The 14,063-nt window shown below is 39.4% G+C and overlaps 1 protein-coding gene across 13 annotated transcripts in view; it reads right to left on the reverse strand.

The window, feature by feature from the left end:
- The window catches only part of ZMYM2 (zinc finger MYM-type containing 2), a 212,955-nt gene that overhangs the window by 135,364 nt on the left and 63,528 nt on the right, over positions 1–14,063 (reverse strand). For 12 of the 13 annotated variants that reach the window (XM_050937121.1, XM_050937119.1, XM_050937123.1 and 9 more), the window contains 2 exons: positions 8,946–9,111; positions 7,272–7,484 (listed from right to left, as the gene is read on the reverse strand). In XM_050937121.1, the coding sequence (XP_050793078.1) occupies positions 7,272–7,484; positions 8,946–9,111 (379 nt within the window). Of the gene's footprint in view, positions 1–7,271; positions 7,485–8,945; positions 9,128–14,063 lie in introns of all 13 variants that reach the window. The other variant, XM_050937130.1, reaches the window with a different exon arrangement.

Raw genomic sequence — 14,063 nt, forward strand, 5'->3', positions numbered from 1 at the left:
AGAACATGCAAAGGAATTTCTGGCAAAAATTCGACAAGTCGTTATCAAACTACAAACCCCAAGTATTCAAAGTGTTCTGCTTGATCTACATGAGGTAACTCAATCATTGGATACTGTGACTCGCTGGGGTTCAACATTTGTGATGATTGATCGACTTCTCATTTTTCAATCTTACTGTGAACAAGTGGCTGCTGGAACAAGAGAACTCAGGTTAACAAAAGTTGAATGGGACGAAGTGAAGAACCTGTAAAACCTCTTGGCAAAGCCAAACCAAACAACCATGAATCTTCAAGCTGTTGATGTAACATTGGGAATTTTAATGAAGGAATGGTGAAAACTGTCAAAATACTTGCAAAAAATGGTGGACAAATTGCAGAAGGAATTCTATCCTCCATGCAGAAATGCAAGGAGGAGCTTTTTGACAATATTCATTTCCTTGCTGGAGTTTATGTTGACCCACAGTATCGAATTCTTCTTACTTTAAGGGAAATACAAAGGCAAAGGAAGGGCTCCTTGATATTGCTCGACGACTCAAAAAACAAAATCTATTACTACATTTGAACTCGGGGAAAGAGGTTAAAGAAAATGAAACAACAAAAGGGGTCATCAACAATTGAATTTGCAGTTTTGGAAAAAAGTTCACATCCTTCAGAAATAGCAGGCTGTTCTCAAACTTCCATCTCCATTCGGAACTTGTTCGAACATCCATCCCTGATATGTCTTTAACCATCACGGGGAAATGGAGATAATTCAAGCATCAATTCTTCTGAAGATGATGACTTCAAAAAGGAATTGGATAAACAATAAAGATGCTGGCAAGTTTCTGCGATTCATAATCGTAATGAAGCATTATTCGAGAAAAACTTTCAGGAAGATTGTGAGGCGATAGACTCTATCAGTAGGCTAAAAGTCAAGTCTGTTTTTGAGACCATTCACAGCTACTCACACCGCCTGTAGAATTGCTTTGAGCAAGCCAACAACTCAAACTAGTGTAGAACGACTGTTTTCGGCTTTAAAATTAATTTTAAATTAAAGACAACTTGATTGCTGCAATAATTCTTCACAGAATGAATTATGAATGATTCTAGTTTGTATCATTGTTGATGACATTTAAATTATTTTAAAGTCTGAATAAAAATAATGTTTTTTCAAAAGTACAGTATGCATTTTATTTAGTTGAAAAATAATTTGAGTCGGAGGGCGGAGCGGAGCTGGTGTACTCACTATTGGTGCCAGAGCGGAGCTGGAGTGGAGCAATTCAAAAATTTGATTGCTCCAAATCCCTGTCTGCATGTACACGCCCAAGGAGCGCAGTGTAGCCCTGGAGTCCTTGAAGGAGTGCAGTGTCTTGTAATTTTTGTCCGCAAACAGCTTTTGACCATTGACGGGCAAATCCTCAATGGTTTCCTGGGCATCTGGGTAAATACCCAGATTCTGCAGCCAAGCAGCCTCTCCTCATGGCGACCGTATAGGTCATCAACCTAGATGAGGTGTCCACAATGTCTAGTGCAGACTGCAAGGATGTCTTAGCCACCAAGCAGCCCTCAGTCACAAATGCCCAAAACTCCTCCCTCTGGTGAGGTCTCAGGCAGCTGGTCTGCAAACTTTGACATAGCTGTCCAATTCAAAAAAATCACAGCTGGACAGTGAGGCTTGTTGGTTAGCAATTTGCATCTGTAAAGAAGAGGAGGTATATCTTCCTCCCCGTCTGGTCCAATCATTTAGAGTCCCTATCCTCAGGGGTGGATTTAAACCTGCCCTGATGAGTTCTGTCATTCACTGCAGTTACATCTAAGGAATTTGAGGCTGGATGTGAGTAAAACCCCTCAAATCCCTGCAAAGGAACAAACTAGTGCTTTTCCATGCACTTTGCTGCAGGCTGTACCAAAGCCAGCATGCTCCAGAGATCCATAGCTGATTCAAGGAGCGTGTCACTGATAGGAAGGGTAACTCTCCAAGGACAGAGGGCTGTTAGATGTCCACAAATCGGTGGATGTTCTCTTGAAAGAACTTTATCTCCACTGAGGGAAATAGCTACATACCGCAAAAGGTCTTGGTATAACTTAAAGTCCTCTGGTACTGAAGGGAAGGATGAGCCAGGCAGCATAGCACTGTCCACAGACAAATATGAGACTCTTAACTGAGCCAAAGCCAGATCCTGTCCCAGAGCGGACAAACCTGGACAGGACAATTCTGGAGGCTCTGCAGGGAGGAGTACAGCCAGTGCTTAGGCCTGCAGCAGATTGACGCTCACCACCACAGACCTAGCCAGCAATCTTACCTTTGAACAAGACAAAGAGCGAGACACCCACGACTGAGGAATGTCCCACAGATTCCAAGGAGACCACTGACATGGATATGGCATTGGTGGCCAGTCCAACAGGCACTGGGCCAGGGACCTCCATCCCAAGTACGAGATGCATGCCAATTCTGGTACTCATAACGGTCCATCAGGAGCCCTCAATGCTGGTTTAGCAATGGAGAGTGAGAGGATGACAACCTTGACTCAGATGCAGAGGAGCCTCAGGATCACAGAGATAAGGGAGGAGTAAGACAAGAGGGAACGAGGAGGCAGTCTGACTCATCTGTCACCTAGAACAAGACAGAAAGCAGGGCTGCTGATGGAGAAAGTACTATTGGTTACCAAGCATACCGGTGCTGGAAGCAGTGTCAGTCCCAAACTGAACAGCGGTACCAGAGCATCTGACAGTACCAACGTTGAGGGTGGTGAAAGCCACCACGGAAGCATTTGTGGTTGTGACTGCAGCAGTGCAAAGGAGGTTCCTGGTATGAAGGCCCTCTATACCAATCCTGATACCAGCCCTGCTTACATAACCTGTGGAAGGGGAACATTGGGTTGCAGTGCTGACAGATCCAAAGGCTCAGCAGCTCATTCTGTCAAAGGGGCTACAGCTGGCGCGTCCATGGCAAAGTCCTGGACAAAAGGAGAGGTCAGGACCAAAAGGCAGAGGAGCTGTCTGGTATCCTGCCAACGTGGAAACAGTCAGTGCTTGCATCTCCCTCATCGGTACTGGACTCAATGGACACTCAGTCAACAGTACAGGGTTTCTACCCTCCCTACTTAGTATCAGGGAAGGGTTAAGATACCTGCACCATCACACATGCCAGCACCAACTCTGTGCCTGTCCACACTTTTCCTGGGGGAGGCTGAAGAGTCACGCTGAGACCTAGAGCAATCTCAGTTGGTTTTCTGCAATCTTTTCCTCAGCACAGTTGACAAGGAACGGCTTCTCAATTTCTTTGGAAAGGCACTTGCTCCAGAATGTGAAGTAGCAGCTCTCCTGAAGTTCAAGGGCAATCTCCGACCCAATGAGGGCCTTGGTACCAATGCAGGCTGCATGGCCTGTTCAAACAGGTGCTTCTTCAAGCAAAGGTCTCAAGCCACTTGAGTCCATTTCTTAAATGAGCTGCAGATCACACAACACTCCTTGATGTAGGCCTCAACAAGACAGAGCAAGCACCAAGTGTAGGGATCACTGTTTAAACCCCACCACAGGCAATAAGAACGAACTCAGAGAACCACCTCATGTAACCAGGGGAGGTGCTACAGCCACAAGGCGCAAGCACCCCTCACCCCCTTTACTGGTACTGGTAGGCAAAATTCTCTGGTTCCACTGCACTGGGCACCCACACACATAAGTGGAATACACAGCTACATATACTCAAAACAATATCTTGTTTTCTTCTGGTAATTAATTTACTTTTCTAGGATCACTCTCTGAGTTGCTCCCTAACTCTCCCAGTGCTGGAGAGTATGTACTTCAACAACAAATAAGACAGGTAAGGGTTCAGAGTCTACTTCATTTGGAAGTGTCTTCCATGTTTAACATAGATTTCCAAAAAGTTTTCCTGACATTTGACCTAAGTTGCCCTTTATTTATTATCATTCCATTTCTTGATTATACCCACTTGTGCCACCATAAATAATAGGTCTCCCTCGTGGGTGTCAACACACTTTACATAATCATACCTAAACAGTTTGATCAAGGTATTCCTATTTAGATTTTTTTAGCGTTCCTCATCTTTCCATTGCCTATTTATTTGCAACTTTTCCCCAGTTATTCTTCAGTTTAATAGATATCTTTCAAGCACTGATGCATCCAAGTGTATACAGTACACTTTCACTAGTGCTATATAAAAGAGGGACCAGTTATCTCCTTAGGTTATGAAGGATGAAATTTTAGTACCTAGGCCCTAGAGTTCCATTTTCAAAAATGACATGTCTATTTAGGAGCTTATGTCAATGGGAATTCACCTCTTAAGTGCATTCACACCTCCAACCATCACAATGTAAAATGAAGGATCAGCCACATCAAATAATGACCCATTTGTCCTGTTTCTCTACCACCAATCTCCCTGCCAAAGGGCATACTATTTTAGTCTGCAGATAATTTCACTTCAATCCTAAGAAAAAATGTGCATATGTTATGAAAACTAGTTCCAAACATTTTTAAGTAATATTTATTTCACACATAAGGATTAAGTAGATAGGTACAAATATTATGTCAATTCTAGTTTACTAGTACTACATATTTATAAAAGACCAATTGTTATATGACAATTAAAGTACATGACATATTAGTTTTATACAACTCTCATAGCAAAAAGACAGACCCCACTTACTGTACAATTGCTTGCACATAAGTGGAATATAGTCACTAAAAGTTTTAGGTATACCACACAGGATGATAACCCGCTAAACAAAATACTAATGTAGCCAAATGCTTCCCCATCAAGCCTTGTATTACTGTTTTGAAAAAAGGAGGATTATTTCAATATTATTTTAGAAGTCTGTCCCTCCCTTCCTGTGGTTCACTCCCCTTTAAAATAAAATGACAGAGAAAAATCCCCAGAAAGAGGTCTAGTACTATTGTGGGAAAGTAAATATATTTTATCTATAATTACCTATTGCTAGCAGTGATTGAGCTTTCATGGTCAAAATTCCCTTAAAAGATTAAATTGATAGACACTTTCCATACAAAAACCCTTTACTGAACAAGACTATACATTTATTCTTCTCACAAGGAACACCCAAAGCACTCAACAAAAGTTAATAATCATTTTCCAAAATTTCCTCAAATAATTTCAAATTCAAGTTAAAATGTAAATACACGTTGCTAGACAGATTTGTCATTATAAAATTAAATTATGGCCTGAGACATTTTGCCACCCACATCATACACCATCAGAACAATTATAGTCTTTTGGAATGTACCTCATTTAAACAAGAATTGTAAATCCACCATTCACTGTCAATAATATTTGAAAACCTACTATGAATTACATTTGATCACAATAACCTGGGTGGATGCAAACAGGCACTAGAGATTAATCGTTTCACAGCTCATTACCATTCCATAAGCCATTCAGCCCCCACCCCACCCCAACATCAAATACATAATAATCCTTTCACAACGTAAGAGATTTTGCTGGTACAAAGTCTGCCAATGGCAATGGACACAGCAAAACTATCCAGGTCAAGGAGAGAGAGATTCACTTCAGGATCAGCATGCTATTGCATAATACCCACTATTAATAGTGACGTTTACTAATAATGCAATTCCCCAGCACACAATAGAGTACAAGATCCTACCAATGCCATGCCACTTCATCCTCTCATTAACATATGGGGATTTAATGTCTGAACACAATAGTACAAAAATATCTAGAGAGACAGATGACAAAGTACACTTTGCAATGAATGTATAACAGATACAGAATTGTTGTTCCACCTTTCATAATTCCATGCTCACATGGCATTTCATCAATGCAAGTTTTTAGGTTGTGTGGGACAGTCCCAAGTTCAAAGTTAATCTTGTGTCTTTTTGTTCCTTCACGAGTGCTTATTCAACGTTTCTCCAAGTCTTTCCATGGTTTCTGTCTATGCCTACATTTTTAGTATCTCGAAAACCTATTTTGACCTTTTTTGGTTTTGCTGTATGATAAAACAATAAGGCTCATGTTACGCTTTCAGTTGTGCTGTTTATACATGTATACATTCCCAGAAATACTGTTTGAGTTCTGCACAAGCTCAAAGAAGCAGTCCAAAAAGGGTAAAGGCAAGCAGCACTTGATGTTCAAAAATGTAATAGCAATATAGAACAGAGATCAAACATTATAGAGCTTTTTATTAATCAAATATAATGGAGCTTTGTTAATTCAATACTGGGCTCCCTCTGACTGATTGTATTTCACCAGCTTCAAAAAGTGAAAAGAAATGAAGAAGAATCCTCAACGCAGCTGGGTGCACAACCATCTCACGTATATAAAGGTTTACTCCAAAACTACAGAAAATATAGGCATATGTTACAAGTGGAACATTCATTTCAGAAGTCCTAAAACACAGTCCGTAGAGGCATAACACTTCATATACGAGGCCACCATGACATCTCAGATAAAAGATGCACGCTATAGAAAAAACTGAATTTCTACAGTGGACCGGCCCAAAATAAATAAATAAATAAATAACAATGGTTGTGAATTATCCCTGCTAGGTCATAAATAGTTTGAACAGCACTCCAACTTCCCCACTAGTGTGAAGTGATGGCTCACCACTGCCTCCTAAAGTAAACGCAGGGGGCAAATATTGTCTGAAGACTGGAACGTAAAAAACCAAGACGAGTTTCAAACGCTATAATAATTTCAAGAGCACACGGAAGCTAAGCAAAGGAGGACACAAAATCCTTCAAACCTTCACTCATGAAGGAATATAGGGCTTTGGACTTGGGATGGTCTACACTGAAAAAGAACTAAAAGTATATCCAATGTACAGGTAAACAATGTGATTAAGAGAGTCAACAGCCATGTCCAGACTACATGGCCCATATAAATTTTTTACTTTACGTATATGTCTAAAAGTGCAAGTAACTGAGCTTCTATATCTAACCAAGCACAGTGGGTTGTCCAGTAAGTATGTAGTTGTCATGGCCACCATAAATAAGTACGTTAAGAATTAAAGCCTTCACTAAAGAGAGAGACTTTTCTTCCTCAATTATTTTAAGTCAATAGCACTTTTGGTTATGGTTAAGATACACATCTCCTTTTACAATAATAATTTATGAGTAGAGTTCCACTCCCACAAATGCACGTACAAATTCAGCTGAGTCTTTGAGGTTTGTTCGTATTCTATATTTACACAGTCCCAAGAAAATCAGTTAATCAAGAACAGAAAGCATCTTATCAGTACTAATGTATGTTTTGTTTTTTAATTTATAGGCTAAATTTCATTTTTTATAAATAGAAGTAGTTACCTGTTTATATTCACCAACACAGTTTTGGCAGCAGAATCTTTTCTGCTGACCGTCAATCATAAGGATATTGTTTCCAGCTCCTTTACTGGGCAAGTACTCCCCACAATGCTCACAGCAATTCATTATTAAACCTTTCGCCATTCTGTATCTATTGAAGCAGTAGTCACTACACAGCTTATGAGTCATGTTCTTAAAGCTAACTTCATGGCGAATCTAAAAAAAAACAAAGGTTCTTCATCAGTGCACTACACTTGACAATCACAATTTAAAAAATAATATGTGGTTCAGCTGGAACCCTATATAATATTGTGACATATGCATTTGAAATAACTATAACAACAAACAAAGCAAACTCTGTCTCCTTGCAATCTCTGAGCAAAAACCTAACCCCAGCTGTTCTTGCAGCCCTGGAATCCAAGGTCCAAGGTCATATGGTGGGATTCACACAAGGCTGATCAAGAAAATGGGGAGCTAATTTACATCATTTTCCCCATCTGCACTTTATACGCTTTGTTGGCGGTGAGCAGGATTTTTAATATATTTGGCTTTTAATTTACAAGGCTGTCTTGGGGCTAAAAGGATACATATAGATGGCTATGTAAGCTGGGCCCAGTATCTGCATCCAGAATGTAGTAATCCCAATTTAGCAGAATTTAAATAAGAGTATATTCTACTATACAAACCATCTATTCATTACTCAGGGGGATTCTCCAAATATGCAATTAGAATAGAGAAAATCCTGAATTGTTTTAATGGCAACATTTGTATGTAATGTACTGATCATTATCAATTACTATGATTTATACTTTGAGAGTCCTCAAAATAGTTATTGAAAAATGAAATATGAAAGAAGCAGTAACTGTTTCTAGTATTCTCCCTTTTAAGAATGCAAGAAACCAGGGGCTACCCAATGAAATTAATAAAACAAAACAAACAAAAGTACAACACAATCTATAATACTCATTGCCCTGCAATGCTATGAAGGCCACAAATATAAATGGGCTCAAAAAATAATTAGAGAAGTTCATGGAAGATAGGGCTGTCAATGGTTGTTAGCCAACATGGTCATCCATGTTCTGGGTGTCTTTAAGCTTCTGACTGCCAGATGCTGGGACTAGACAACAGGAAGTGGATCACTCACTAACTGCTCTGTTCCGTTCATTCCCTCTGAAGCATCTGGCAGTGAGCACTGTCAGGAGACAGGATACTGGGCTAGATGGACCACTGGTCTGATACAGTATGGCCATTCTTATGCTCTTACGGAGATCAACAGTGATCAATTCAACAATTCAACATAAAATTTTTAAAATTACTAGCTGTCTAAAGAAAAGCCTTGCCTGCAATAATCAACAATGAAAGTGAACTCCAAAATGTTAGCTGCATGACTATAAAAACGTTAGTAATACACAACTGTCTTCACAGATTTCTTAAATTTAAATATGCAATAAAGAAATTTCCAGAAATTAATATTATCTAACCATTATAAAAGCATGACTGAAGATGGCAAGAGCTATCAAATTGCTAAATATATTAAGCCTAATAAGCGTAGAAATACAAAAAACCTGGACAACTTTAGAAAAATAGATATTTTACCACTCTTCCCAATCAAATTTTTAATAATAAATGTTCTATTAGTAAGTAATTTAAGAGTTGAGACCAAAAATTCAACCAGACCTCAGTTAGTTTACCACAGATAGTGCATCTTGACTTATTCAAGATTCCTTTTGAAGGATTATGCTTGTCTTCATAGAAGGACAAACATGACGTACTGCAAAACTCCTGGAAAGACTCACTGGAATCAACTTGGGCAACAATGGTGCCTTTCATTGTTGTTATATCTCTGAAAGACAAAAGTGCTTAAGCATAAAACTTTTTTTAAAAAATTGTATTTTAATAATTGATTCTGTTTCCCACCCCCACCATGCACTTTTCATTTCTCAGATTCCAAACAGCTTTTGGTTCGATACTATTTTCAAGACAGTCCCACTGTACTGACGTCAATTAATCATTCTGTTGCATTTGTTTCGAGTTTAATACTACTTGCTAAAATATAAACAGTTATGAGCAACTTTACATTAATACTGCAAACGGACCATTAAAACAAAGCAATTTCTGTTATATATCCAAAAGAATATCAGGCTACATATTTTTTCCTACATTACTTCCAATACTGAAGAGAGAGTATTTGTAAATCAGCTTTTACCAAAAAGCAGTTACTGATTGTGCATATCTAACTTGGTACATGCAAAAAATTAAATTTTTAAACATAAAAGCCATGGATTTTTTTTAAATAAAAGCTGCTTCCCAACAATAAAAAAGGTATTTTAAAAAAACTAATTCAGTCAAACATTTGTTTCCTGCTCCTCAAAACCCCATAAACACCGCTACAACTAATATCAGCACTTTATTATTGTTGGAGATTCTTTTCTTCTGAAATAGGACACTGAAGAGCTGTCTTTTTAACTGTAGCCAGACATTTTTGTTGAGAGCAAAACTCCACCCTGAATTTGCCTGCTGTGCTTGGATATTACAATGCATCATTTTAAATAAAAAATAGGCACAATTTATAAAAGTAATCAAGTTGGCTAAAGAAGTTCCAAATCACCAATCTGAATATGGACTACCTAGCTGTAACTGATTAAACATACAATTGAGACAGAAGATTATTTTTGGACTAATCAAATGAACAGTAATAAATTACTCTGAACTAGTCCTTCACGCCTCTCCTAATTAAAAGTCAATTGCACTATTGTGTTCTGTGGCTAGTGCTAGATACACTTGGTCTTCAGCCTCATGCTACACTATGCACCTTAACATTTGCAATAATCTCAGTTGTATGCCTTGTTGCATGCTATTTCTTCCGCATTTACTGTTTGGCCATCTCTGCAAAAATAGCAGGGCATAATAGTAACAACCACCACCAATTTACCACCTTTGGGTTTAAATACACATCTAAAGTTACATTAAAATGTTCTTAAAGTAAGCTTGGTTTAAAGTCAGTCAGTATTAACTGTAAGGTGTCCATGAATCTAATTACTTCAACATATTAGATTACTTGGTTTTCAGATGGCAGCAGAGTTTTTAAGAGATACTTCCAACTCCTAAAATGATGAAGAGCCCCCTCCAAATCAAATCCATCATACATTATAGATATTCATCAGAAAGTTGTGGTTAACAATAGACACAGAATAAGAAGCAAACTCAACTGACAATAGATTAGCTTAACTGCTTTGAACACAAGTGATATCTGCTAGTGAATTTTGCTGTTACTTCACAAGAACCTTACTCCCATAAAACTAAAAGTGAGAGTCTCTACAGCTTAAACTAAAGAGCCAGATTCTGTAGCTGGGGCTGTGGCACATCCATATCATCCGTGCATTGGGCACAAAGGACTGCTACACACACAAACCAGAGGATTCTTTTCTCCCTCTCCTCCCCTCCCCCACACATCCTCCACAGAAGTTATGAGAGAGGAAAAATATCTCCCTTTTCCTTACAGTCACACAGCTTTTGTTTTTTTATGATTACTGATGCAATGGAAATACCATTCAGCAGTATAAAGAAAGAACTGACTGGGCAGGTCTGGAGGTCAAGTGATAGCATGTTATATTCTCGTGTTGGGGACGGATAAGTTCCCAGAAAGTCTATCCCATGTTCAGTTCTGAGTTTATAAACTGGGAGGAGCTGAAAACACTGAAGATATACAGCCTCTGGGGAAAGGGAATGCTGTATGCTACTCTTTAAAGATTACTGCTGGAAAAGGTATGGACTGCCTGTACAGTGAGACACCTTCAGATCTACCCTCATCTGGAAGGATGTCAGCATGAAGCCGGGCCTTTTGCAAGAGGACAAGACAAGACAAATTGCTTGTGTACTACCACAGAAACAGAGCGTCAGCACCCCTGCCCTGACAAGCTTACAATCTGTGGCACCAACTGAGCCAAGATTTATAAACATGCTTAACTTTTAGCACAAATAGTTTCACTGACTATGATCAGACAGAAGTAAGAGCATCAAAAAAGGGGGAAAATGGCAATTTTTAATAAAAGTTTGACGGGAAAAATAATGAACTTTTAACACATTAGCCAAAATTTTCAGAAAGTGACTAACAATTTTTAATGCCTTAAATTTCTGAGTGCCCAATTTAAGACCTACTAAACAGCTGGATTTAAAAAAAACAACCCTCTAAGAGGCCTTATGGGGAACACCCAAAATCACATCACTTCTAGCAAATCTTTGCCAGATTCGCTAAATTTCATCTTTTTTTAGAAGAAGTTGATATCAATTTACAAAACAGCCATTATAAACCTGAATTAAAACTTAAGTTAACACCGTATTCTATCAAAACAACACTTAACTTACCATGCAACATCAAGTTTCCTACTTTTTACCATGTGCTCAGAACAGATGGTACTGCCATCTTACAACTGGAGAAAATTGGCCAAGTTTCCCATAGCTATGGCATTGACACAGTGCAGCAAGATTACTCCCTATCCAGTAAATCTGATACTGAGAGGGGATGGTGGAGGAGGGAAGTGCAGAAAATACAGGATCACTAACTAAAAAAACATAGGTAACATAGATTTCTACTCTTTAGACATGAAGCTACGGCAGTGTTAAACAAGAGCAACTTTGTCCAGGCCCTGGTTTCAATACAGAGATTTACTGAGCAGTTGAAGACTAGAGAGAGAATTTAAAAGACTAGGGCTATGTCTACACTTAAACCACTACATCAGTACAGCTACAGTGCTGCAGCTGTGCCGCTGTAGCGCTTCATTGTAGACAACTCACTATAGCAATGGGAGGGATTCTCCCATTGCTGTAGTTAATCCAAAGGAATAAGGTAGGGTGCTCCTTGCTGATCACAGGAGCTAAGAGAGAACCAAAAGATTGGTTCTGGTGATATTTGCATTCAGCAAGGAGGAAGAGAATCTGAGAATTTCAGTCCTGAGGTAAGGGTTAAGAGAAAGAGACTGCAGGGGAACAGGCCAGGGAACCACAACAGTGGTAGCTATACATGGCTGCTGTTTATAGGGTCCCTGAGAGGTGGAACCTGGAGTAGTATACAGGCCCAGGTTCCGCCATTGGGAATGTGGCCTAAAACCCGAGAAGGACTGGATTAGAACAGGAGCAGAGCCAGGGCTGAAGACCCTTGTGAGGGCTGACAGTTTTTTTTAAACTTTCTGCTACCCTAGAAGGGGGTCATACATTCTGACTGTGAGACTTGGTCAGACTCACAAGAGGCGAGTGTCCCCCCAAACATACTTAGACCCTTTTCATCAGAGAATGTACAGCATGCAAAATAAAAGACTCATTTATCAAGGAATATAGAAATATGCCTTAAGACAGCATTTTTCAAACTTCAGGTCGCGATCCAATACTAGGGTCATGGCATGTCAGGCTCTGGGTCGCTCTGGTCAGCACTGCCAACCGTGACATTAGAAGTTCCATTGGTAGTGCTGGCCAGCTAAGACAGGCTAGTGTCTACCTGTTCCGACATTGCTCTGTGCCCTGGAAGTGGCCAGCAGCAGGTCTGGCTTCTAGGCAGGGAAAGCACGGTGCTCCGCACGCTGCCCCTGCCCCAATCACCAACTCCGCTCTGGAGGGGTGTGTGGGAGGTGCCTTAAATTTCTGCATTCAAAAATAAAACAAATGTAAAACTTTAGAACCTCCACTCAGTCCTACTTCAGCCAATCATGCAGACAAACAAGTTCAGTTACAATTCGCTGGAGATAATACTGCCCACATCTTGTTTACAGTGTCAACTGAAAGTGAGAACAGGTACTCTCACGGCACTGCCATAGCCAGCATCGCAAGATAATTACATCTCTGATGCACTGAAGTTTCATATGTCCCTTCATGCTTCAACCACCATTCCAGAAGATATGCGTTCATGCTGATGATGGGTTCTGCTCAGTAAGGATCCAAAGCAGAGTGGACCAATGCATGTTCATTTTCATCATCATCATGAGTCAGATGCCACCAGCAGAAGGTTGATTTTCTTTTTTGGTAGTTTGGGTTCTGTGGTTTTCACATTGGAGTGTTGCTCTTTTAAGACATCTGAAAGCATTCTCCACGCTTCATCCCCCTCAGATTTTGGAAGGCACTTCAGAGTCTTAAAACTTGGGTCGAGTGCTGCATCTATCCTTAGAAATCTCACACTGGTATCTTCTTCGCGTTTTGTCAAATCTGCTGTGAAAGTGTTCTTAAAACGAACATGGGCTGAGTCATCTGAGACTGCTATAACATGAAATATATGGTAGAATGTGGGTAAAACAGAGCAGGATACATACAATTCTCCTCCAAGGAGTTCAGTCACAAATTTAATTAACACTTTTTTTTTTTTTTTTTTTTTTTTTTTTTTAAAACAAGCATCATCAGCATGGAAGGATGTCCTCCAGAATGGTGGCTGAAGCATGAAGGGACATATGAATGTTTAGCATATCTGGCACATAAATACCTTGCAACGCCGGCTACAAAAGTGCCATGCGAACACCTGTTCTCTCTTTCAGGTGACACTGTAAACAAGACGTGGACAGCATTATTTCCTGCAAATTGTAACCAAACGTGTTTGTCTGTGCAATTGGCTGAATTAGGACTGAGTGGACTTGTAGGTTCTAAAGTTTTACTCTGTTTTATTTTTGACTGCAGTTATTTTTTGTATATAATTCTACATTTGTAAGTTCAACTTTCATTATAAAACCATTGCACTACAGTACTTATTAGGCGAAATGAAATATACTATTTATTTTGCTTTTTACAGTGCAAATATTTGTAATAAAAAATATAAAG

The sequence above is a fragment of the Gopherus flavomarginatus genome, chromosome 1 (genome assembly GCF_025201925.1).
Source record: "Gopherus flavomarginatus isolate rGopFla2 chromosome 1, rGopFla2.mat.asm, whole genome shotgun sequence".
NCBI lineage: Eukaryota > Metazoa > Chordata > Testudines > Testudinidae > Gopherus > Gopherus flavomarginatus.